The 25,351-nt window shown below is 40.3% G+C and overlaps 1 protein-coding gene and 1 long non-coding RNA gene across 11 annotated transcripts in view; both read right to left on the bottom strand.

Annotated features, from left to right (window-relative positions):
* Positions 1-336: 336 nt before the first annotated feature.
* Positions 337-25,351, bottom strand: part of GRIA4 (glutamate ionotropic receptor AMPA type subunit 4) — a 408,691-nt gene continuing 383,676 nt past the window's right edge. For 2 of the 10 annotated variants that reach the window (XM_058686611.1, XM_058686615.1), the window contains 3 exons: positions 9,476-9,590; positions 7,132-7,266; positions 337-2,797 (listed from right to left, as the gene is read on the bottom strand). In XM_058686611.1, coding sequence (XP_058542594.1) covers positions 2,633-2,797; positions 7,132-7,266; positions 9,476-9,590 — 415 coding nt within the window. In that variant the 3' untranslated portion in view covers positions 337-2,632. Of the gene's footprint in view, positions 2,798-7,018; positions 7,267-9,475; positions 9,591-15,597; positions 15,713-25,351 lie in introns of those variants that run through there. The other 8 variants (XM_058686612.1, XM_058686614.1, XM_058686613.1 and 5 more) reach the window with 8 other exon arrangements.
* LOC131486734 (uncharacterized) lies at positions 20,968-23,779 on the bottom strand. Its single transcript, XR_009249415.1, has 2 exons — positions 23,422-23,779; positions 20,968-23,216 (listed from the first exon to the last, which is right to left on the bottom strand). It is a non-coding gene; the product is annotated as an uncharacterized LOC131486734 (long non-coding RNA).

Here is a 25,351-nt window from a genome sequence, read left to right as displayed (position 1 = left end):
TGTTTTGGGTTATTTACCTTGTGACAATTTCTCTAGCTAAACAAATTATTCCACGGCTAGGTACATGAAACACCTTCTCCTCCGATCAGAAAATCGACATCTTGTTGTTGTTGTTTTTTTTTTCCCTTTTTTTTGTTTATTTTTTTTCTTTCTTTCCTTCTTTATTTATTTTTTGCCATTGCTCCTTCCAGTGAGATAGACAAGTTCATGAAATCAGCCAACTTTCTGCCTTCCTTTTGACCTGCTATATATTTCACACACACTCTTGGGACTGTTCATGAGGACAGATGTCTTTCTGCTTCCACTTAATGAAATTAATTCGATTCAATTCATTCATTCATTCAACAAATATTTATTAAGCACCTACAATATGCCAGGCACTGTGCTGGGTGCTGGGGATACAACTGTGGACAAGATAGACATAGTCCCTGCCCTCAAGGAGCTTACAGTCTAGAAGTTACACAGACAAGTACACACACAGGCAGTTACAATGCGGTATGGTAATGTGGTGGGGAGAGGACACCGAAAGGGCACCTAACTCAGTCTCATAGGCAGCGGGTGGTGGACAGTTGTGGATCGCTTCCTGGGGCAGGTGCAGTCGATTTGGTACTGAAGGATGAGGACGAGTTAGTCAGGTAAAGATACAGGGAAAAGTTACAGCTCAAAGAAAGAGTAAATGCGGTGTCCTGTGTGTCCTGTGTGCTGCTTGTGAGGTTTGAGGGTGGGCAAGGTTGGGGAGGGGGAGAGAAGTCATGGAAGAGAGAAGGGAAGACCAGGTCACGAAAGGACTCATTCGCTCTGCGGAGAGCTTGGGATTTTTCCTGAGGGAACGGTGCGTGTGTGTCCTCAGACCTGCGCTTGTAGAGACTGACCAGGGGAGGGAAATCTCGAGAGTGGGAGCCAGGCGCTCAAGCCTTCACCTGTTCCTAAGTCATCTTCCATGTCACACCCTGTGCTCGCTCCAGCCCGCCTGGCTGCATACACTCCTTCAACAGTGTTCTGAGGAGCACAGCGGTGGATCTCTGCTCAATCCTAAGGCTCTTAACACCTCCTCCACCTGTGAAAACGCATCTTTCAAGGCCACGCTTCCGAAGCTATCTTAACTTGTGCTTTCTGCCAAGATCTCAACACATCGTGATGTTTATCGGGACCACACTATTAATTATTTCAAATGATCTAAACCTTCCTTCGAGCCATGTTAATTTCACCCATACAGAAGGTGGGTTTTGGAAATAAACATGGGTATAATTTTCTTCACCAATGCCGGTTGAAAACAAGGAGAAATTCTTCGTGTTTCTGGTCTACCACAAACCATTCTTAGTGCCTTCGAGTGATTTAAAGGGAACGAGGCGAATGGGGGGCTGGGGGAGAAGCCAAAGAGACACATTATTTTATGCAGCAGAGTGTATAGTCAAGTAAAATTTCAACACACAAGTACAGGGTATGTTGCTCTTATGACAATGAATCCTCCCCGATTCAAACACTCTGCCCGGGACAATGTCACCGGCTCACAAGGCAAAACGTCTGTAAAAGAGGGCAGCTTATTATTTGGAGACGGTAAGGGCTAAGGACACGCTCCAATGTGGCCCACACTTGACTTCTACAAATCCCCTCCTACACAGTCTTAGAATTTCTCAGGTAACTTTTACAATGAGAAGAAAACAACCCTTAAGCTCTGTGGATATTATAAGAATGTCCGTTGTTTTATTCTTTTTGGTGGGTACAAAAACCACAATTTTGTACACAGAATAAGATTATAAATAATACTGATAACACGAGTGACCCCGAGTCTCTCTCGCTTCTACACTGCAGACTGATGACTTCACATAACATTGTTTTCGTGTTGTCTGTGTTCCGGGTACCGAGACAAATAGGATCTGTGGACACCGACGCAGGTGACAGAGGGGAGGTTACGGTAACGAGGAGGGGATCAACTTTTGTAAAAAAAAGTCTCTAGAGTTGATTACAGTGATGGCATTTATCTCAATTATTGCAATGTATTGTTCCCTAAGATGGTTAGAAAAAAGAATCGTGTTGTCCTCTACTGAATTTACGTCGGTTAAAAAGCAAGCATGTTTCAGTATGTTTTCTCCAAAGTGAGTGTAAATACTTCCTTTAAATTTTCACAGGATTTACATGTGTGTTTATTATTTTCTTATCACAGTTTAGTGATTTGTTTTCTCAGCTGGAGTCTTCAACGGAACACGTGGGTGTTCTGGAGACAGGTTAGCAGGTTCATGGACTTCTCTAACTACTTGACCCCTTGCGGTGAAGACGGAGGCCTTTCTGAGAAAGGACTTCACAGTTTAATGCGCTAGCTCGCAAGTCTGATTAGTTTTTAAGTCCACTCCAGTGAAATTTGTTGCTGTTAATACGCCCATCCCAGCTCCCCCTCCCCCCCACCCCCACTCCCCGAGAAAACCTAAATTGTGAGTTTTCCTGATATAAAATCTGAGTTTGGGTTTCCGAGCTGAGCTCATGCACGCGTTGCTGCTGGACCAGCGGGAGCATCGGGACGCGCCGCCCGCTCTGGCCCGGAGGCCTGGTCCGCGGCCCCTGCTCAGTGTGCGGGCTGCACTCCCGTCCGTCACCAGCACAGTTTGATTAAGGCACTCAATTATGTTTTTGGTTTTCATGGTAGGTCCGATGCAATGACAGCCAATCCCGAACTCTGTCTAATCGTAGTTCCCGTGTGGACCGCCTTGGGGCAGTCGGGCGTCAAAACGCGGCCGTTCTCACCCACGCTCCCAGTGATGGATAATCTGGCTTTGTTTCTTATGGCTTCAGAAAAGGTCAGCTGGGTGCATGGAAAGGAAAGAGAGAGAGTGTGCAGTGTTACAATGCTTCTGTTCCTTCGGCAATGTGAGACACAACAAACACCAAGATATCGATAATTAGACATCTGCATTTTTTCCAAGATTCTCTTTGGTCATATGAACACTATGCATGCCAGGGAAGGAACGGTCAGCTACCCCCAAGAATAAATCGGTCTCCAGTTTGTGGTCCTACCTGTTTCGGAACTAATTTTGAAATTTGGTTTGGCACATCTGGGCAAGACACGGCTTTTGCCTCCTGGCCCTCTAGAGCCCAGGACTTCTGGTCCAGCTCACAGCCTTCCCTATGCTTGTTCATTGGTAATTGAGACTCTTGATTCTTGTCAGAAAATGTCTTTACGGTGCAGGCATTATCCTCAACACTTTGATGAGCTGCCTAGGCACACTGTATCTATCTATAGACTATTCTTGACACGTCTTCCTGTCTTGGGAACACAGATCCACAGACACTTCAATCATGGGGTACACATGACCCAGAAGCAGCTCGGTTAGTGACTTCAAGGTCCTCCTCTGCATCTTCTGGAAGCTAATTCATATTTTAGGAAGCTCTGAGTGCTTCAAGGAGGGTGCACAGAAAGGGGGCGTGTTTAGATTCCTCAGGAGCTGGCCTGGCTGCGGAACCTTGCAGCTTGAGGTTATGGGGTCAGGTTTCTGAAATCCTCATGAAATTCCTGTTCTCTGTCACATTAAGTCAGTAGCAGGTGACAATATTATGCAGAGGAGAAACAGGCAGTGTTGTGTATATCTAGTGACTGCTCATTCGTTGTCTTTGAATTTTTTTCTAGTGGCTGAATTTTAATGTTAAGTCCAGAGGACAATAAGGTAAAATGAGATGTTCCCTAAGTTTGTTATGGCTCATTATTTATTTCTCGTAACTTGTAATATATCTTAATTCCCTGTTGTGAATTTAAGTTTACCTGATTCTTTAGGAATTCTATCTTTATATTTATTCTGTCCTGGAACTTAAATATTAGAATAATTGTATATCAAATAGTAGGATTAATAATGGGAGTAGAAAATGGTGTAATGTAAAGGTTTAGGGATCAGATGCCCTGATAACGTTAAACTGTTAGTTAATGGCTTATTGATGAAAACCAAGGTCATTATCATAGCTCTTTAGAAGACAGTCTCAACAATTAATATGCATCTTCAAAATCAGAGGTCAGGATACAATCTCTACAGAAACTGCTCATCACTAAATTAAAATAAACCAGGACCAGAGTTTGAATTTGTTTCCTCAGATTCCCTTCTGACATTTAACTTGAAGTAAAATAGAAAATTATTTTTAAAAGTCTACTGGTTTAGTTTTGCTTTCCTGGTTTTTGAAGAGGAAATACAGTTAATAAAAGCACTGTGATATTTTGAAGGTTTGTTTTTGTTTTTGTTTTTTTTCCAGAAGGCATTTGCTGTAAAATCTATTTTGGCTTCCTTTCTTTTCTTGATTGTCTTTGTGAAGAAAGGAACATATACAAACGGGAAAGATTCTATGTGCAGATTCAAGTAATCATCTATAGATTACTTCTCTATAGATTAGTGCAACTGAGTGGAATAATGTCTTAGCATTCTTAGTTTTTCTTTTTAAAAAATTTTAATATTTATTTTTGAGAGGTGGGGAGGAGCAGAGAGAGAGAGGGAGACACAGAATCTGAAGCAGGCTCTAGGCTCTGAGCTGTCAGCAGAGCCTGACGTGGGGCTCCAGCTCATGCACTGTGAGATCATGACATGAGCCAAAGTTGGATGCTTAATCGACTGAGCCACCCAGGTGCCCCTTAGCATTCTTAGTTTTTAGCATTATTATTTCTTATACTTAAGTCTCCTAAGAAAGTTTTCCAATTTGAGCAGCCTCGATAGGTTCACAGCAAGCTGAATAAAATGTCATTTCTATTCAGCTTGCTGTGAACCTATCGAGGCTGTTCAAATTGGAAAACTTTCTTATGAATTTATACGTGGTCTGCGCCATTTTAGATTGTTGAGCCTCAAGGCTATGACCTTAATTGTATGTGTTCCCGTGAGGGGTAATCACTTTTAGAGTAAATATTCTACATACGGAAAGTTTCAGGTTTTGTTTTTGAGATTCTAGGACATTATTTAAATTATCAAAAATTTGCACAATTGTGGAAAATAGAGTTTTTGAAAGGAAAAAAGTACAATAAAAGCTCTTCAATCTTCTTGGTGCACATCATTTCATTTACCCTGGGTGCCATTAGGTCTTTTTAAAAATCATGGATACGAATGCTTTACTTTTATTTGAAATGTACTATTTCAGGCATGAGGCAATGGAGGCGAATCATTTGATAAGTTGTAATGCCAGGTTCCGACTCCAAAAACTACTACGTGTAAATTGTATGCACGTCACCTGGGAATTTTTATCTCTTTAGCAACTTCCCAGATTTTGTAATGGACTGGCATCTGTGTTTCTTTCTAGCATTTTCTAAGGTTCTTTTTCTTTTCTTTGCAACCCTTGCCTTGGACCTTGCTGATGGTTGGAATGTTTTTGCTATGCTAAAGAGAAGTCAGTTGTAATGAACAGGTAATAAAAAACCAAAACAAACCAAAACAAACAAATAAAAAAACCCCTTAACTGTAATTCATTCCAGAATTAAATGGAATTCTGACTCTGAAACAAACAACTGACTCTGAAAACTTGTCAGGGATTGTTTCTCTCAGTTTGGGAAAATCTCTCCTCATTTGCATAATTAAGATATAAGCATTTCTATAATGGCCAAGAGACCTTGACATTATCATTGTTTGTTGTTTTGCGATCAGAAGGCAAACTCAAAACATTCTGATCTGAGTGAACTGAGGGTTTGTTCTTAATCCTTTTCCATTCCAATTGGGAAAGAACCATTTGGGGCTTACGTATGTGTAGTTAATACTCAGTCATCCATCGATTTGTGGATTCTGGATAAAAACACATCTTGGGTAAAAGAGAATGGCTTTGTTCTTTGTTGTGATATACTAACAAAGTGTTTCAATAGCTTTTATATGAATAAATATCAAAATTAAGCATATTTATCTGTCAGCACCTCAGATATACATCTTCTGAAAATTATATTGGGTGTTTGAGTCTCGGTGCATCAAACATGAATGTCTCTTGTGGGTTCACAGGCTCAACTGTCATTGGACACAGAGTGAGCAGCTGATTCTGTCGACTATTATCTATCATTTTAGAAAATGGGTCTTACAGACCTGATTTTAGGAAGAGTAGTAAATGCTGGCAGATCTTTTTTTTTTTTTTTTAAAAAAACACCGTCTCTCCTTAGAGAAAGAATGTAGTGGACACTTAGATTCTTAAAAAAAGTATTGCCGTCTCCTACATTTCATTAACTATTTACAATTTTTTATTGTGGCACAATGAGAGGATGTGAATAACTGGGGCTGATCCGGCTTACTTGAAAGCAACTAAAGCGGGAGGAAAAAGAGGCCATAATTCACTGCAATTTTTATCTTTTCTGTCTCCTCACAAAGAACACATACATCGTTGGCATCTTTGATGGAGACGCTGCTGTCTTGCCTAAGCTGTATATCCACCTTAGTGATACTGTGGACCTAAAAGCTGAATTTTGTCTAATAAATATGAATTGTAGTCAATATCCTGACGATCCCTCCTACCTAAAGGTCTGGCTCAAGGTACTGTCAGATGAACAAACAGCAGAGTTGCACTCTTAAAAAATACAGAATATGGTTAATGCAAAACAAATCAGAATAGGAGCTAAGATTTTTGGGCACTTACTCTGTGTTTGGAGTTGTTTCTAAAAAAAACAACAACATATAATCATGGAATAATAGGCAGCTGTCTAAGCTTTGATCATCTGAGACGTTTTTATGCTTATTTTGTTAGCAATTCTCCTAAAATTGGATTGTTCCACAGGAAACCCAGAACTAATTTCCATTTTCTCCCAAATTTGGGGGAGGAAATCCTGTTTTGGTCATTTTCCAGAGCAATCCTGGAGGTTTGTTTTTTTGTCTTTCTGACCCTTTCAATGCAGATATCTATTGGCAACATAGAGTTTCGAACGGTGCACCCGCAGCCAAAGAAAACCGAACCAACCACTTTGCACTGAAGTTTTCAAAAATATAAAGCTCTAATCGGAAGCAAGCAATATCACCACTGGACAGACAGGTCACAACACTGCGTTTACAGGATGCATCACCCACTCACTGTCGTCAGCCCTAAGTCCTACCCCTAAATTTTAATACTTTCGGTTCCATATACGTTGTAACCTTCTCTATAGGTTGCTAAATTCTGGGTATTGTGCGAGGAGGTTGGGTTAAAAGTCTGTGCACTGTTGGCCACCTTCATTCTCTTCGCTTCTGCCCTGGACTTGTAACAGAATTCTATCAAAGCCACCAGCATCGCCAAGCCCAAGCCGCCGACCAGAATGTAGAAAACGCCTGCGACGTTGCTCAGGCTCAAGGCGCTCGTCTTGTCCTGGGGGGAGGGGCGGATAAAGACATTTCAGTTAACCCTGCAAATGTCACACCCGAAAGGCAAAACAGCACATGACATCCAAACAGCCAATCAAAGCAAGTGTCTAACTGAACCTGAAAGTATTGACGTGTATAGATCACTGATGCAGGTGTATGGATGCAAGCGTAAAGCTTACAGCTCTCAGAAGTGAAATGATGACGACTGCCAATACAATCGCATGTAATTACATTCAGTAAAATTTGTGACATGTTATCATCGCTAAATATGCAGGAGAAAACCACCCCACTCAGCCAGAGAAAAGCGTTTCTGTATTTACTCAGCGCGGCAGAGTGGGCTTATTATTAAGTTTGAAAATAGCATGTTTATGACCCAATTACATGGGAAGGGGATTCTTCTGGTTTTCCTGCCATTACGTGTACTTTGAACGTTTGAAATTTCCCTTGAATAAATCTCAATCCAGGTTTCCTACTTAAGGAACTACGGTATTTTAAGCTACCAGCTTCACATTTTCTTCATTGTTGCTCTACCAAATATATGGTTGTAATGTTCTGGGTCTGCACTATTTGTTTTTTCAGTCACAGGTGCATGGGAAATCTTAAATATCATATACTCTTTAGGAATAATTATATATGCATCACACTTAGGTAGCTTTTTACAAAAAAACCTTAAAAAATATATGAATTAGCATGGCTAAGTGAGACATAAATTATTTTTCTATGGACAAATTGATAAGTATTCTTATGGATTGAAAAATAAGATTCTATTATTAATCAGTTAATACTTTAAACATCTTTTTCTCCAGAGCTTTTGTATACATACTATCTCATAAGCCATTTGGAGACAGTCAAGCGTATGATTGGAAGATACTAAAATCGTAACAAGAGTTCAGAATTTTTTTCATGAATTGTAAAAATGTCCATTATGTCACGTCATTGGAGGAAGTATTTTGGGTAGACTGCATACACGGTGTATGTTTTGTGCGAGATGTGATTCAGACACTTAAATAGTTTTCTTAGGGGAGTATTTAAGTCAAAAGATGTACTAGGTACATGGCCCGCTTAGCCATGATATCAGCTGATTGGGCCACAAATTTAGAGTAACTTCATGTTAAAAACAATTGCTCATTAAGTATTTATGCTTCTCTGACTTTGCATGAGGATTTGAGAGAAGGATTTCATTATTTGGCCAAGCTTGTCTCGTTCCACTCTGGTTCAGAGGCAGGAAAACAAGTGGTGAAAACACAGGGATAAGCCCTGGAAAAGTATCAGTGAACATAGATACTTTGTCTCTTTCTTAAATGAATGGAGGCTCTCCTCTTTAAGCCGTTTACTTGTTTAATGTTTTAGAATAACTAATACATTTTTTTTCTTTGTAAAAGAAGATAAAGAAAAAAATAAGAAAAGATTTCAAGAATCTCCAATCATGGCTTTCGGGCACCCGTATTACAGTCTATTAATCTGTGCAGGTAATTGGATTCTCTGGTAAATTATTACAGTGTTCCCTTTAGAAAGAAACATTTCCTTTAGAATGTAACACTATTTTCATTCCTACTCCGCTGAATCAGGTCTACAGATCTCCTGCACTTGCACCAAAAAGAATTCATGAATAAGAGATCTTAACTTGATATTATTCACAAGTATCACTGACTTATTAAAATCATTTGGATAGACTCCCGGTCGGACAGTTCATCGCTCATCGGTCAGCACAAAACTGTAAGAGGGCCTCTTCAAACTAAAGTGGAATGCTTGGCAACACAGCGACCAAAGGCTGGCCTTCAGCATAATAATGTTTAGTGTTTACAATCTTTCTCAGGATGACTGCCGAGCAATTTCCCATTTCCTGCTTTGACAACCCCTGGGTTCCCGAAATCATTCACAGATTTCGTGGTGTTTGCCTCTGAAAACAAACAGGAACCGCAGCGGAAACACTACTTTCGCTCGTGGTTGTGGAATCTGAGAGCCACAGAAGGCATCTCGGTGTTTTGCATGGTTTTGCTGCCAATCGGAGTTTTCCGGGCAGCATTCCCGGTGGGGAGCAGGGCCTGGGCCTCTGGGGAGGCCGCCCTGGGGCCGGGATGCGCCCCAACGGCCTCTGCGCCCCGCAGGGTGGGCACAGGCGCCGGGTGCTGCCGTGTCCGCGTGTACAGTTGCCAAGCGCTCCCGTTTAGTGCCGTGGGGACCCGACGGGAGGCCCGAGCTGCAGGACTGACCTTGCTTCCCGAGTCCTTGGCTCCACATTCACCTTTATCGTACCACCATCTGTTTTTCAGCTTGTCTAAGACGCCTGCCTCACTGAGTTTCAAAACGGCAAGGTTTACAGGAGTTCTTCACGTGGAAAATAACATAAATAACATCATACATGTTATTTTATGTTATTCAAGTCAAACTACATCAGAACCGCACGGCAAAGTGACGGAGCGGAGGCCACAGTGGGTGCTGGGCACGCCGGAGGCCCGGCTCCAGCCCCGGACGGAAAACTGGGGCCCTGCTCCATCGCTTTAGGTAACAGGCGCATACTGCTAAGGGAGGATCTGTAAATAACACGTATGCAATTACTGTGAACCCAAAACTATTGGCCTGGCTCGCTTTGGCGTTGACAACCTTCCCCAGGCAAGGGTGGGAGTCGTTCGAAATCCAGCGGCCCCTCCCCGCCCCTTACCCCCCAAGCCCCTTTCAGAATTAGTGGCCGTGGCTGCAGAGGGACATGAACAGGAGCTGCACTGCCCTGGCCTCACGCCTCACGACCCCGTGATTCAGTCTGTGGGATCTGACTTGACGCCCAGGACACCTGTGCTGTGTGCATCCTGGCCCGGACTTGAACCACGCTCATCGGGACCTACTGGGGGAGGACCAGGATGCAGGTGTCACTGACCAAGGGCTGGCTGCCCCGTGTAGAGGGCAGATGCCTGCATCACTGACGTGGGAGCCTGTGCCGGTACCTTCCTTCTAACTGCAGTATTGAATCTAAATAATATCGCCAGGAGCCGTGTTCCTCTACCTTGAGTCTATAGCCTTGATGTGCTGCAAATACAAAGGGAATGCACTTTAGGATGTACTCTATGAACAGGGTATTACCAACAAACACATGACAGGTTAGGGGTAACCAAGATTTTTATGAACAAACTCTTCTCCTATAAAATGCCCCTCCTTTTGTACCTTCAGTACTAACTGTTACATAAGGAGTCTCAAGGGAGAAAGGTCAGGCATCACTCAGGATCAGTGTTCCAAGGAATCCAAGACTTGCCCCAGGTGTCGCCGCCATGTTAACACCTCCGTGTGTATCAAATAAAGGGGACGGATGGCGAGCGGTAACTCCCTGCATCTCCCGATGTTATCGTTTCCGTGCTTGGTTGCTTTCTGTTTCTCTTTGCTTTTACAAACATTCAGAGACAGACTCATTCAGTTTCTCTTGACATTCCTAGGGCTGCCATGATCGTTTTCTCTGGCTCTGTCTCCTAACACCTCACTTCTTCTAGGAAATACTGAGTGCATTTGGAGAGGCACGGCCTGCGTTTATTTGATTACCAGGGGACTAATTCCATAAACTTATCTGCACAAGGAGGCAATGCACTGATAATGATGGTGATGATGCCTGCTGATGCTGATGGAACCCTCACGACGTACCAGGAACTGTCAGAAGCATTTTACATGTTTGGATACTCTGATAACCTGTATCTTATGAATGAGGAAACCAAGGCACACAGAGATTAAATCATCTAGTCACACAGCTAGGAAGTGGCCGAATCAGGTGACTTCATAGCTTGTGCAGTTAAAAACACTAACAACACAACACTCAGGAAATGGAGTTTCTGGTTAATTGAGTTTTCTGATTAACAGGTAAGCCAAAACTCTTTTTTTTTTTAAAGTTCTGGAAAAAGTTTCTAAATTAATGGTTTTCTTTTTACCTGTTTTCTGAATAGGATTTCATTTTCATATCAATCTTGTAACATCTTACAAGGTTCACTGTTCCATTTAAGAAGTAAAATGCATTTGCCATGTTCCTAGAAAATTATATTGTGTTTTGGATTAAAACCTATTATGGGTGTGATTTAACACTTTGTGCTAAAGGCTGAGTTTGGGGGTGGGGCCGGATGAAGATTCTGGTAAACTGGGGTGCTTGGTTAATTTGGCCTCAATCTAGGTTTTACCACCTATACCCTCCCACCCCCGTTTATGATGACTACAAAACCCATGTCAGATTGCCTGATGAGCTGTGAACTCCAGAAGCCACAGCTCATTGGTCTTTGTAAGACCGTATTTACCAGGGTGTCTGACTCAGAGCAGGTGCTCTGTAAAGTTGCTATATTTATTTTGAATCGAGAGCAAGCTTTTTTGTTTAACTGATACTATAAGAGTTTTGAGGTCCCAGGCTGCTCACCAAGGCCGTTTTCACACCTGCACAGGTGAATGTAGGAGCCTATGCTGCACTTCGAGAATGGGGTTCTCTGGGAAGAGGAGGACTTCATGCTGAAAAGGGCAGGAACACAAAAGCAGAGTTTCCTTCCAGGGTCTTTGAGAAGGGATGACCTGGAGGTCCTGCTTTCCCGTTCCCCCTTAACTTTCCCTCCTGCCATTTTATTCCTTGTGCATTCACTCTCGGAGCCTGGTTTTAGAGAGTATGAGTAGGTTGGAACTGTGAAGTTGAGAAATTTATTATGAGCCAAACTTAAAGGTCAGCTGGTGGAATTTTGGACACTGACCAAGGCGTTCATTATTGGGGATCCCTGGTTTTTGTCTGCCACAAGTTTTTTTTTTTTTTTGCTTATGAATTTATATTTTTAGTAATAATCCCTTTATTGTTGGCATTGGCCTCTATGGTTATGGTGCAGGGGGGAACACCACTTATGACAAACTTTAAAGTCAGGAATGGGCTACAGCGTTCAAAGTGCCACATTAAAAATGGGTACCGTGTGATCTAACACAATTACTAAGAAAGACATCACTTGGTAATCACATTTACAAGATGATTTTTAGAGGAATACCCACATCCACGACTTAACCTATTTTTATATACACAGAAGAGAGATCAAGGCATAAAACAAACAGAAAAAGTCAGTAACTTTATAGATCATGAATGATGACAGGCGTTGCCAAAATTTTCAACTAGAACCAGGGTTAAATAACTCACCTTAAAATTGGATTCAAATTCTAGGTATGGTTTGTGCTCAGACTGAACCATATCAGATTAATTGAAGAGGAAAATGAGTTTTAGACATTGCAATGTTATTTTTAAATTGGTTCATTGTTAATTAGCAAACTTCTGTTATTTTATTCACAAGAATAAGGATGAATTTCTTATAATCATTAAAAACAGACCCCACCGCAATAATCAGTAAATTTTCCAACAAATGCATTAGCATCCCCCAAATCATGCCTTTCTACTTTAACTTTTTTTTTTTTTTTTTTTTTTTTTTTTTTAAGATGCAGGACTTTTTTTCCTTATTTCTTTTCTTAAATTTTTACCTTTCCATGTGAAGCCTCTGGGTTGAGGCTGGGGATCAGGACTTCATGCTCTGGGAAGGGCCATCAGGTGAGTGGGGAGGCTAATTATTTCGCAGCCATGGGGTGTGAGTACAAGGTGCCACAGAGACTCTAAACGGTCCCGGGTGTGGGTTCTATTAAATGCTAAGTTCCTTGAGACAAAAGACAGTGCTAATTCTCTCTCTTCCCAAGAGCTACTGGCACATGGCCCCGTGAAAGCAGAAGGTTAATAATTTGCTCCTTAATGGAAGGCTGGAGATGTCCTCCGTGGTTATAATCCTGCAAATGACAGGTGGGTCACTTGTCTCCTCCAAGGGGGGTGGTCCCCCCTCCAAGGGGGGTGGTCTAAGCTTTTCCTCCTTCAGGTGAACCACTTCTAGAAAACCGAGTTTTCTCCTATCAAGAGCCTGTATTTGAAAATCCGAGAAGCGTGGATTCCGCCTACCTGTGCTGAGCCCTCTGAATGGGCACATTCCCTCCTGCACTCAAGGGGCCTCATTTACTTGTCGCTTCTGCTTTGGCTCGGCATGCAGCCCATGCAGCCCAGGCTTCGGAACCAGCTTGACTCCCCACCTGGGCACTTCTCCTCCTTATTCTGCCTCCTCTGAGGAAGATTGGGCTACACGGGAGGAACGAGGTCACTTTGAAAAGGAAACCGGTCACCAGGAGAAGGTACAAAACAAAAACGAAAAAGCAGCTGTCTCCTGGTCATTTGCTCTGGCCTAAGTTAGGTCAGGGGCGTTTAAAAAAATCACATTACATTTCAAGGTCAGAGTAGGGCGTTATTAACATTGAGACTGTAACCCCCTACTCGCTAGGTGATAAACGTATCAGTATACAGCCTGCTGCGAATGTTTTTAGGGTGAGAACAAAATTCCTGAGGGAAAACAAAACAAACTGTGACAGCATTTGGGGGGAACGTTTTATGTTAATTTTTACAACACTTTGGTAAGATTTGAAGTGACGTTTTAGAATATCACTTTGCAGTTCCTGTATGGTGAAAGTAATGTATTGCCTACCTGTGGGAACAGCAGTGTGATTTTGGAAACTAAAAGGTTAGATTTATATGTATTTTTTGACAACAAACATTTATTTAATGTCCACTGTATACCAAACAATCTGTGGTATACAAACATTAAAATCCAACTGAGCTCTCCAAACTCTTATTTCAATAAACGGACGTAACTTTTACTAAATGGATTTTCCCATTATGCACGCGTTTCTGTTCTGCTTATTTTTCTCTGGAAAGACTTTTTCATGGACACTAAAATAGGACTTTGTTATTCATTTTTGTAGAAAGTTTTACTTGTGAAGCAGTGTGATACTTCTATTGGAGAGTAAAAAAAAAACAACAACAAAAAACTAAACCTTTGGGAGCAAAATTTTTCTGATGGACTAGAATATCTTTGCTTTTTATTTTTGGTGCTATCAGATTACATTTTCTTACACTTCTAATTTGCAAGGAAAGATAGTTCTTTGTGCAACTTGAAATAATTTCCTCTGCATATATGTATTTATTTACTTAGGTTTTTATGGAAGCTATCAAGTTGGGGCTCGAAAATATAAAAAGAGTTGATGTTCCTTGAGTAAACGTATGGCATGGAGGAATCCTGCAGGGTAACCATCCCAGAGATGCCCCCAGGATTCTCCTACCTTTCTGCTCTTTCTCTCCAGAAGGATTCTTTCCCTGGACCAGGAAATGGGTGATCAAGGCTGGGTCCAGATGCCTCTCTGTGGCTAGAATAGTCACTTGACAAAGTTTAATCTCCCTCTTCCTGCTAGAGGGTTGGGGATTAGATGGGCAGAGACAAAGGAGCTAGATTTCAAAGTCTTTTCTGATCCAGAAAGAGGGGGAAGTTAGCGGCATTGGCAGAGAATGAGGTTACTAGCCATCCCAGCAGGCACTCTCTGAAAACAGAGCATTGTTCTAGGGGTTGGGTGGCCAATCAAGGGAATTTATACCCTAGTCAGGAAACAAGACAAGCAAGACTTCCCGTTTTGGGCAATTCTCTAGATTTTAAAAGAAAGACAAGAGTGCGTACTTTAAAATTTTCGAGATTCTTACGTGCCAATTGAAAGTATGTAAGAAGAGAAAATTCAGTCAGAATATTCCCACCTCTGGATTGGTTTCTTTAAGTCAATACATAGTGAAAAAGGTTCTGGCACACGGGTTGATCATTTCTGCTGCTGGCATACCTTTTTTCTCTTTAGACACCGCTTAGGAAAGAAAGCTGGAAATATGCCACGGAGGTAGTGAAGACAGAACTGAGCGGGACTTGTTTTTGTAGCCTGATCATTTTGTAATTTCATCTAATTACGGGAGGCCAAAAATGTCTAGTTCACATGCCTATCCTTGACTTTTTATGTACCTTGATATTTAATGGAAACATGAGGGTTCTGGGTGGAGCAATGACCTCCTGGAAAGTATTCTATGGAGTCAAGCTATTGCTATTACTTACACACGCTTTGTAGAAGGTCTAGTCTTTCAGTGGCGAAGGAAGCACACAGGCTTACCCTCTGTGTTCGCCCTGCTCCCTTCACTAAATTGCCCTTTACAAGACTTGATCCCTCCCTGCTTTGTAAGATGAGGTGCACAGGACTACAGCGTCTGCTCCATAACCTCTCTGAAGCCAGAGCCGTGTGGTGACTATTTCGGTTAGGCTGCTGAGCGTGTCCCCAAATTGGTCCCAGTTGCAAATATTTTTGCTTTGACAGTAATTGCATACTTAGGTTTCAAAGGGACTTGACTCGCCATTTCTGGCCGTGTCCAGAGACCCAAACCCTGTCTCCCAGCAGATGCACCTGTTACTGTACATACTGTTTACCCGCTTGTGGTGACATTGAGGCTGACCTTGGAGTCACCGCCCCCGCTGCCACACTCTCCTTTGTCGTACCACCATTTGTTTTTCAATTTGTCCAACAGGCCTTGTTCATTCAGTTTTAAAACTGCCAGGTTAACAGCATTTCTTGAAACGATAAAAGATATTTTGTAAGAAACTGCACAGCTGTTAAGATGTTAGCAGGAATGAGGACGTAAGCTCTTTTATAAGCTTCTCCCAGACGCTAAATAAACCTCTCATTTTGCCATCTTGCACCCCCCCTTCCACTGGAGTCCAAACCAAGGGCGATTGTAACTGATTTCAGAGGGGATCAAACATGTGCTGTTCAAGCTCAGACTTCATTTGTTGTCAGACCAGCGACAAGAGATTTCTTTTTCGTTTTCTTTTGCGAAACAGCAATAAACTTGAATTTACTAGTAACTGAGAAAGAATGGTGTCTAAAATTCCTCTGCCTCTAAGAAGGTCAACAACCAAAAAGAGACTGAAATGAAAATTCATCCCCAGAAACATCACAGCATGAACAGATCAAAATGGCAGCCACTGATTTTTGTGAGCTGATGTCCTGACAACCAAGAAAATGGCTTAATTATTATTCCCTTTATAGTCTGTGTGAGCTTAGTTTGTTCTATTCGTTGGCCCCTGAATCTAGGATTTGCATGTTACCTGGGCTACAAGTCAGGGGATATTCAAGAGAAAGGTAGCAGGAGACCTTTGGGAAAAGATCTTACATTTGAATTTTGTGCTGATTCTTAAAGGCTTTGGATGCTCTTTAGAAACCAGGATCCCACAGCCAATTTGACTGTTGACATTAAGTAATGAAACCCCAGGAAGTCCTCCTGCATGTGATGTGGACTTTGCACACAAACACTTGAGATTCGACTGCCTCTGTGGGTATCTCTATTGGGGAATGAGGGAGCAGATTGAAAAGATTCTCCAAAGGGATTACAGATGTGTCACGGGCTTTTGCTTCCCAGGTACTTGGTTTCTTACTTGCTTTCAAGGTATAGTTTTTAAATGAGACATTATCTCTTTCAAGAGGTTTTCCCAGCATTTAATGACATTTCTGTTAAAGCAAAAGAGTGGCTTTATAGACTGAGCATTTGGGTTATGCTCTTTGATGAATGCTGAGTTTGGGGATTACTTAATACCGGATGAATTACAAATAAAAAAACAACAACCGCATATTAATGAACAGCACTTGAAAATTGATTTGCAAGTGAAATATCGGTTTGTGGACTAGTAAATAGTATCATGTATTTCACCACTATCAGCCTATTGAAGTGTTTGTTTTCTTAAAAAGGGTTTATAATATTTCACGTAAACAATGTTCATTTTCCAGGGTTGGGACAACTGATCCACTTGGAGAATAAACATTTCCCGTGAGTAAACTATACACTTTGAGGGTACTACTAACTTCTTGAGAGGGAGACTGCCATTTACAAAATGCAAAGTAAATAATCAGCTGTTCCCACATTCCCCAGTAAGTGCCACACTACTGGTATAAAATAATTAATACACTTCCTAAAGTGGACACTGTCAGGTGGTTGGTTTAATCACCAAATAGACCAGACTGAAATTTAAGAAGGAATGAATATTCAGTAAAGAAAGAGAGACCTATTAAAAAATTTGGGGGGGGGGGGAGAAAGTAATTTTAATTTGTTTTGTGTCTACAACAAATTAAATATGTCTTCCAATGATTTAAACTGAACTACTAAACTTTTTTGTTTTGGAGAAAATTATTTTTATAATCCACTTTATTTTACTCTTAAACACTCATATCATATTCATTTTATTGAAGTCATATCCCCATAATTTTATATGTTGGTTTAGACCATTCCTTTGATAAAACTGAAGTCATTTCATGAGAGGGTTATTTAACAGGGTTATATTAGCCATATCCAAAGACAGTTCCACAGCACAGGAGAAAACAAAAAGCAAAATAAAGGAATGGATAAGGAAAAAAAGCTTCACGTTGAGAAAACTGTCTGGAATAAAGTTTTCCACAAAATTATTCTATGACATTGTCTTTCTAATATCATCTAATAGGCCATGTAAAACCAGTTTAGTTTCACACTGCTATCCGTATGTGTGTGTATGTACATCTGTATTTGGTTAATGTAATACAGGTGACCAGTAGGTAAGTCACTGCCCAGTTCACAGCCGATCCACATGTTTTCCTCCCAGAAACATGTGGTCCCTTGACAAAGTCCACTTAACACTATGATATGTAAATTTACTTATCTTTAATGATGCATAGAAGGTAACTTATAATTAATATTCAGAAAGAAGTCTTTATGGATGATTCAAGATTGCTTTGCATATTCGAACTGCCTGTGTTCTACAAGTGTCTGACTACAGATGCAATTTCTTCGTATAACCACATAGGTCTAGCAGCCTCCTTAGATTGTCATTTAAACTGCAGCATTCACCACATATGTAAGGACCGTTTGAATATCTGTCCTACCTCATTTATGGAACACATTGCCTTTACACATTATTAATAATGAGCATCATCAAATGACTTAAAAAATACATAAAATGACGTCACTCATTGGTGCTAGAATAGATTTAAAAGTTGGTTTTTTTTGTTTTTTTTTTTTTAATCTCGGCAAGAGAAAAGGGAACCCTGAAGGAGTAATTGTAAGCAACCTTAAGGAAATCCTAAGTAGTGGGATGAATGAGCGACTGAGAAAGCAGATCCTTGTGGCAGCATGTTTTATGGTTGCTTTGCCACCGCCTTCATACGTTTCGGACACAGATTTGAAAATCAATGTCAGAAACGTATATTAATGATATGGGATATTCTTGTCCTGATTAAACTTCAGAGAAGCTGAAATAGTGGTCTGTCAAGAAGATAAGACATAAAAGAAAAAGGTTGTGGGCTATTCCTTACATTAATGATTCCTTTGATTCTGTAAAATGCAGCTTTTACATGTAAACTCAAATAAATGGATTGTTTCCATTTAAAAGAAGAAACAGTAAGTGACCACATTCTTGCTGGATGTGTAAACCACAATCCATAGCCCAGGTGTGTTGGCAATGACCTGTTTATAGACTGAAGTAGGACTCAGGCAACTGACTTCTTGCCTTTGCCTTGAGTACCTCAGGGGAATTCTACATAAGAAAAACCCTTCTCCAAACAGCCTGTTTAATAAGAGTGAGATGATGGGGGACTTGATGCAGGGAGGAATGAAAATGCTCATGTAGCCAAACTCTAGGACCTCAGGAAAACTTCCCAAGGTTTTCACTCCTGAAATTTCCTTCAGTTGAGCTGCAGATTATGAAAACCCTCAGCTCACTGCCCTAGCATCTGGGACCCATTTTTGTTCATCAGACTCTCACGGAAACACCACACACAACAAAAGCTTTGCAACAGGAACCGACAAACCCAAACCTCTCCCGTCTAGTAATATTGGGAAAATTCATCCAGGGAACAGTAAGATTTTCCTGTTAAAAGCACGCTTAATTCAGGCTAAGACATCTATCTCTCACTGCACCCTTCCATAAATAATCTATCATTAAATTCTACAGGTTTGGATATGCTTTTATGCTTAATTTATGTGTTACTCATTACATTTACTTCTGGACTGTATTTGTTATAATTTTTCCGTCAGTGAGGTTTCAAAATTTACATCTGACAAAATATTTACTTAATAAGAACAATTTTAAAGTTTAAGTTTAGGAAAGTATTTTTTATGATTTCCTGGATATAAGAATACTACTGTAAAGGACTGATATGTAAGCCCTAGACTTAGTCAATATCTATACACAGGATATTTAAGGCATAAGCAGTTTGTAGAATAAATAGTTGGCAACATCATATTTAATCTGGTTAAAACAAACTCAATCCCATTTTACTTAATAGGATGGATATTTCCTTGTCGGTGATGAGATCAATGATGTATGGACAGTCTATTTGTCTAACCTGCTGTGTAATTTTGCTGGTGTTTCATTATTCTTATAGGAAAGGATCTATTAATGATACACACATGAGAAAGTCCTGTCACCTTTAGGCTTGTGCTCTCTTAACCAGAATGCTCTCTTCATACCAACCTCTCTCTCTCTTTCTCTATGTTTTGACATTTTATTTTTGAGTAATCTCTACACCCAATGTGGGACTTGAACTTACAATCCTGAGACCAAGAGTCACACACTCCACCGAATGAGCTGCCAGGGGCCCCTAAACTCTCTACCAAATTTAAATATCAGGTGTTCAAATGTCCAAAATATTTACCTGAATGATGCTAGGACACAGTTTTCATAGTCAGTCACCACAAATCTTAATATACTTTAAAAAAACTAAAAATTGTGTAAATCCATAAGAAGTTATGTAAACAGATAAGAAAATCCCTTTAAAATCAGCAAAATCCCTTTAAAATCATTGGTAGATGATTTATGCAGAAAGACATATAAACCATACAAAAATAATTCAACTTAACCTGGAATTAAGCTGATGTGAATTCAGACAATTCTTTGCTAATTCAATTCTTGGCCACTCATGTCAGGAAAGATAAAAGTAAAGATGATGTTCAGTATAGTCAGGGATTTTATAAGATGTGCATCCTAAACCACTGATGAGAGAATTTAAAAACTAAGAGGGAAATAAGATGGTTTTATACAATAAAAGCTTGAAAACAATTCCTGTTCTTGGAAATTATTGATAATGTTGATAATAACATTAATTGATTAATATTAATGTAATTGGTTAATAAGAATTCTCCTTTGAGGTATCAATTCTAGTAAGTTTATCAACAATGCTGATAAAGGGGCTGAATAAATCTCATAGTATATTTCTGTAGCAAAACATTGAAAGCAATGTACACGCCCAAGAGGAGGGGAGGATTAAGTAGATTTGGGGGTATAACGGTGATTCTCAAGCTTGATCTGGGTATAGAAACACTACTACAAATACAGATGATCAGGCCTGACATTGTGGTATCAGATTCCTCTGAATTGGGGCCGGGGGTGGGGGTGTGTGGGGGCAGCGTATCTACATTTTTACAAAGCTCCTGAGATGATGGTGGTATTTATTCATAAGCACCAATCGGTCTTATGACTGAATGTTTTACAACCATTAAAAGGTTTTAACAACACGGAAAAATAATTACAGTATAATGTTAAGTGAAAAAAGAAATTTGTATGTTCACTATGACTTTAAGAATAATATATATATATATATATATATATATATATATATTTATAGAGAGAGACATTAATAGAAAAATATTAGAAAAAATACAACAAAGAGCTATCTCTGGATGTAGGGATTATGGTCAATTTGGATTGCATTTTGCTTTTTATCCTTCCCCACCCACCCCCCATTTTCTACAATAAAGTGATACTTTATTAATCAGTAAAAACAAACAAAAAAACCTTCTCGATTATTTTACAATGTTACATTATTTTATAATCTAATGTCTACAAGAATTGTTTTATGCAAACCAAAATATACATTCTATTTTGGGTCCAAAAACAACAGAAATGGGGAAATGGTGGACTTCAGGAGTTATTATTAAGGACATCAGAAAAACACTCATTGCTCCTGATGCTGTGGTTTGCTTTGGTCCACTTGGTTCTGTCCTCTAGCCACAGGCTGGAGGGGGTCTGATGCACTCGGCTTCCACCAAGATTCTGTCTCATCTGAGGGGAAGGGGTCAGGCTGAGAAGTATGAGTAACGCACGGATTAGCGGGCCCACCCCCTCAGATAGGATCTGCAGGAGGTTAATAGAACTCTCTGTGGTCTGCAGAGACTGCTGTCTCACACACATATCTGCAGAGACAAGGTGAGCTTTTCCCCTTAGGCTTCATTAAAAAGATGTCACTTGAGTACACTGGCATCCTGCTAAGTGGGCCATTAAAAAAATACGGATTATACTTCTGTTTTTAGTAAAAGAGTTTTCATGGCTGGCAACTACATTTTCCCCCAAACAAGTATAGTAGAGATTCTAAGAACAAAGTCCTTTTCATTTTATGGAGGTTTTTTTTTTTTTTTTTTCCTTAAATGAAATTTAAAAAATCTTTCAACACAGCACATATTTACTGTATCTCTTTCTTAAAATTAAACTAAAATTCTAGATTGGAAAGCTCATTGGATTTAAGCTTTGTTATGCAGCAGATAAATATATGCAGAAACATTTCCAGGACGACTCTACTAAGAAAAGAGTAATTTCATGAAAAATGAGTAACAATCAACTCTGCACTGGGGTGCCTGGGTGGCTCAGTCAGGTGAGCATTCGACTTCGGCTCAGGTCATGATCTCACGGTTCATGGGTTCGAGCCCCGCGTCAGGCTCTGTGCTGACAGCTCAGAGCCTGGAGCCTGCTTCTGATTCTGTGTCTCCCTCTCTCTCTGACCCTCCCCTGTTCATGCTCTGTCTCTCTCTGTCTCAAAAATAAATACCCTTAAAAAAAATGAAATAAGACTCTGCGTAGACTTTTGGTTCTGTTATTTAAATGATGGTGGCAATGCCACTGTTGTCACTGTTGTCACAAGGGTGACATACAGCAAAGTCTATCCCATAGAATAATATGAGATAGGTAGAGAGGAGCACATATCATATGGGATTTTACTTTTGGGGTGTAATTAGCGACATCCCCTCACTTAACGGGGTTGGGGAAAAATCAGCCACTAAACTGAGAAGTTACAACAACTCCAGAATTTTGTATAAAGTCATTGAAAGAACTATGCTATCAACCAAGAAAACAGAATAAGTAAATAAAAATCAATAGGTTGTCAGATGATAAGGAGGTAAGAACTAAGTATGTCTGCTTCTCAGGAAAGGCACTGGTGTCCACAATTCTACCCTTTCTCAGCTGTTGAAGGGCTGAAGAGCAACCAGGTCTTAGCATTATCAATGGTCCACTAAGTTTTCAATTTAACTTGTAGCTGCTATTACCATTCTTTCCAAACCACTCCTTCCCATAAACAAGCACATGGCTCTTTTCGCTTCACTGGATTTGTGCACTTATTTCCAAAGGTAGAATTTGGGCTGAATTGCTCTGCATATATATGCAAATGTTTTTAGAAAAGATAGTAAGTTCTCATCCCACTTTGCTCACACATTGACAGGTAAGATTTGCTAAAATGGCACCAACCAACTCATAATTTAATCTCAAAATTGGGAGGGAACATTTTTTTAAGTGGAAAGACAACTGAGACCTAACATGATGTATCATTAACATTTGGACACCACTTTGGTAAGGAAGGATTTATTGTCCTTGTGTTGGATTTTGTATGACACATACGCGGTTAACTTATGTATACAGTCCTCTGACATTTCACACTCCAAGTGAGTCAAAGACAACGAAATAAACTGAGTAGATACTGCGTTAGATTCCAGAAATTGTCTCTAAATTGTGTGTTCTTTGGAATTTGCACGACTAATTTCTATTTCAGGACTGGGTCTGAGGAACGTGATTCGTTGAAGACACGTTGTGATTTTTGTGAGGATGCCTGCCAGTAACTTAGAGCACTAGCTAGAGATTATGATAAATGAAAATTTTAATTCTATTTTTGGTGTTAAATTTTTAAAAATGTAATCGTTACAAATATTTTATGTGGTTTAGTTTCATGATTTTGTCAATTTTAGGTCACAGAGTAGAACTTTCTATCTTCCTCTGGGTCAGGGACCTCTTTTATTTTTGGGACAGAGAGAGACAGAGCATGAACGGGGGAGGGGCAGAGAGAGAGGGAGACACAGAATCGGAAACAGGCTCCAGGCTCCGAGCCATCAGCCCAGAGCCTGACGCGGGGCTTGAACTCACGGACCGCGAGATCGTGACCTGGCTGAAGTCGGACGCTTAACCGACTGCGCCACCCAGGCGCCCCCAGGGACCTCTTTTAGAAGTCTGTGCAGGATATGGATACTTTCTCAGGACAAATGAACAAACATACAAAATCAGAGACTGGGGATCCACAAACCTTGGAAAGGCAATCATGAACACAGATAAGAAGTATCTGTTCCAGATTCGAATAGCACTTATTGTACATTAATTGACTACTTTCAAGTATGTCTATGAAGGGAAGGGGAATAAAAATATTTCCATGACCGATGGTTGCTCCAGAATTTTCATAGAGAGGAGGTTTTAGACTGTGATTTGGTGGGAAGGAACTTCCACCATACTAGCCTGAATTTGGAATCATTCTGAAAGCACTTCATGTGTGGGGCTTCATAAAGACTATGTTTTATATATATATATATATATATATATATATATATATATATATACATATATATATATGTTATATTATATATACATAACATATATGTTATATTACTAAAAATTAAAAATACAAACTGTTGAAAGATACTTCTGGTTACCCTTCCATGATATGGAAAAAATGCTAATTATTCATAGCAAATAATGTAACTTTTATTTGTGGTGGTCTTGGGGTGCTGTTGGAGAGGATATGGGCTAAGTTCCGCACCCCAAGCCACCCTATTTCTGTTATCATTATCTGTGATTGAATCATACAAAAGAGGGCTTTGTTTCAAGAGGAGACCATAGCTACCTGCAGACTGTGAAGTGCTTTGGGTTGTCTCCGAATATCATTCACTTGTTTAGGTGTGATTATTATTAAAGTAAAATTTCAAAAATGGGAGAGCTGGTGGCTGTTACCATTCGCCATGTGCGAGCTGTTCAGCAGTACTTGGCTTTTCACACAGATGCCTTGCATGGCCCACAATTTGCTGTGTGGCCTCTGCTTCATCCCTGACTTTGGGTTCCCTCATCTCTTAGACCACCCTCCTTATTCTCTTTAGATGATTTCCAGAATTCTAAACAATCGCATTTCCCTTTTCTTGCCTTCGCTGCTTTTTCAAAACTTCCAGCAATTGCTTTAAAGCACTAGAATCCTAGAAGTTTTGTTTTTTTTTTGGGGGGGGGGTGTCAAAAAAAATTAAGAGGTTGTCTCAAACCTTCTCATCTTACAGTTGTGGTCAGTGGGGTCTAATGAAAGTTAGGTGAGTTGCTCACCAAGGCCCAGCTGGGATGCAGGTCTCCTGTCTCCTGGTCCAGTGCTCTTTCCCACAGTACAAGGATAACTTTCCTTCTGTTGGTAGCCGTTCCTGTGTAGCTAAACTATTTATTCATCCCTATTGTGGTTCTCCAAGGGAAATTTTCTTTTTCCTGTTTGTCAGGCTTCCTGGGGGTGATCCTTGGTGGAGCCTTGACTGATATATTTGCTACAACTTCTGTCCCTTCTGGCTAAGTATTTTTGGAGCTGAGATAAAGCTTCAAAAGCATGAGGTCTTATTAACTGAAATTGATCCTTCCTAAATATGCAAGAAGGAAGAAGCGTAGATGACCTTCTTTAAAAAGCCGTACCCATAACCTTTACGTAAAATCACTTGATTTGATTAGATGGTAACCCTTTTTCTCTCTTAAGGTTGGAATAAGACGGGTCTAGTTCGATACATACTAGGTTCCTAGTGATTTAAGTTCTGATCTTTCAGGACAGGTAATGTTGGATCCCAACGACAGCATCATAAAGAAACTGTTTCACAGAAGATGGAGAAGTGTAAAAACAATGAATAGCGAAGCTCCATCACAGAAACTCAATCTCCTCTTTGAATTTTCATTTCCTCTCCTTTCTTACAGCTAATTATCCATTAAGAACTTTTTTTTTTCCTGAAAAGGTGTCTCCCAAATTTATATTTTCATTCTTATTATACTGTTATTACCTCAGGGAAAGCCTTTATTACCTGAAACAAGATCCACAGATTGTCTCAGTCTGTTCTGAGCTACCCAGACTCAGAACGGCCA

This window comes from Neofelis nebulosa, chromosome 10 (genome assembly GCF_028018385.1).
Source record: "Neofelis nebulosa isolate mNeoNeb1 chromosome 10, mNeoNeb1.pri, whole genome shotgun sequence".
NCBI classification, from domain to species: domain Eukaryota; kingdom Metazoa; phylum Chordata; class Mammalia; order Carnivora; family Felidae; genus Neofelis; species Neofelis nebulosa.
The sequence above is the reverse complement of the archived record's forward strand: the minus strand, read 5'-3'. Positions and strand labels throughout refer to the sequence as shown.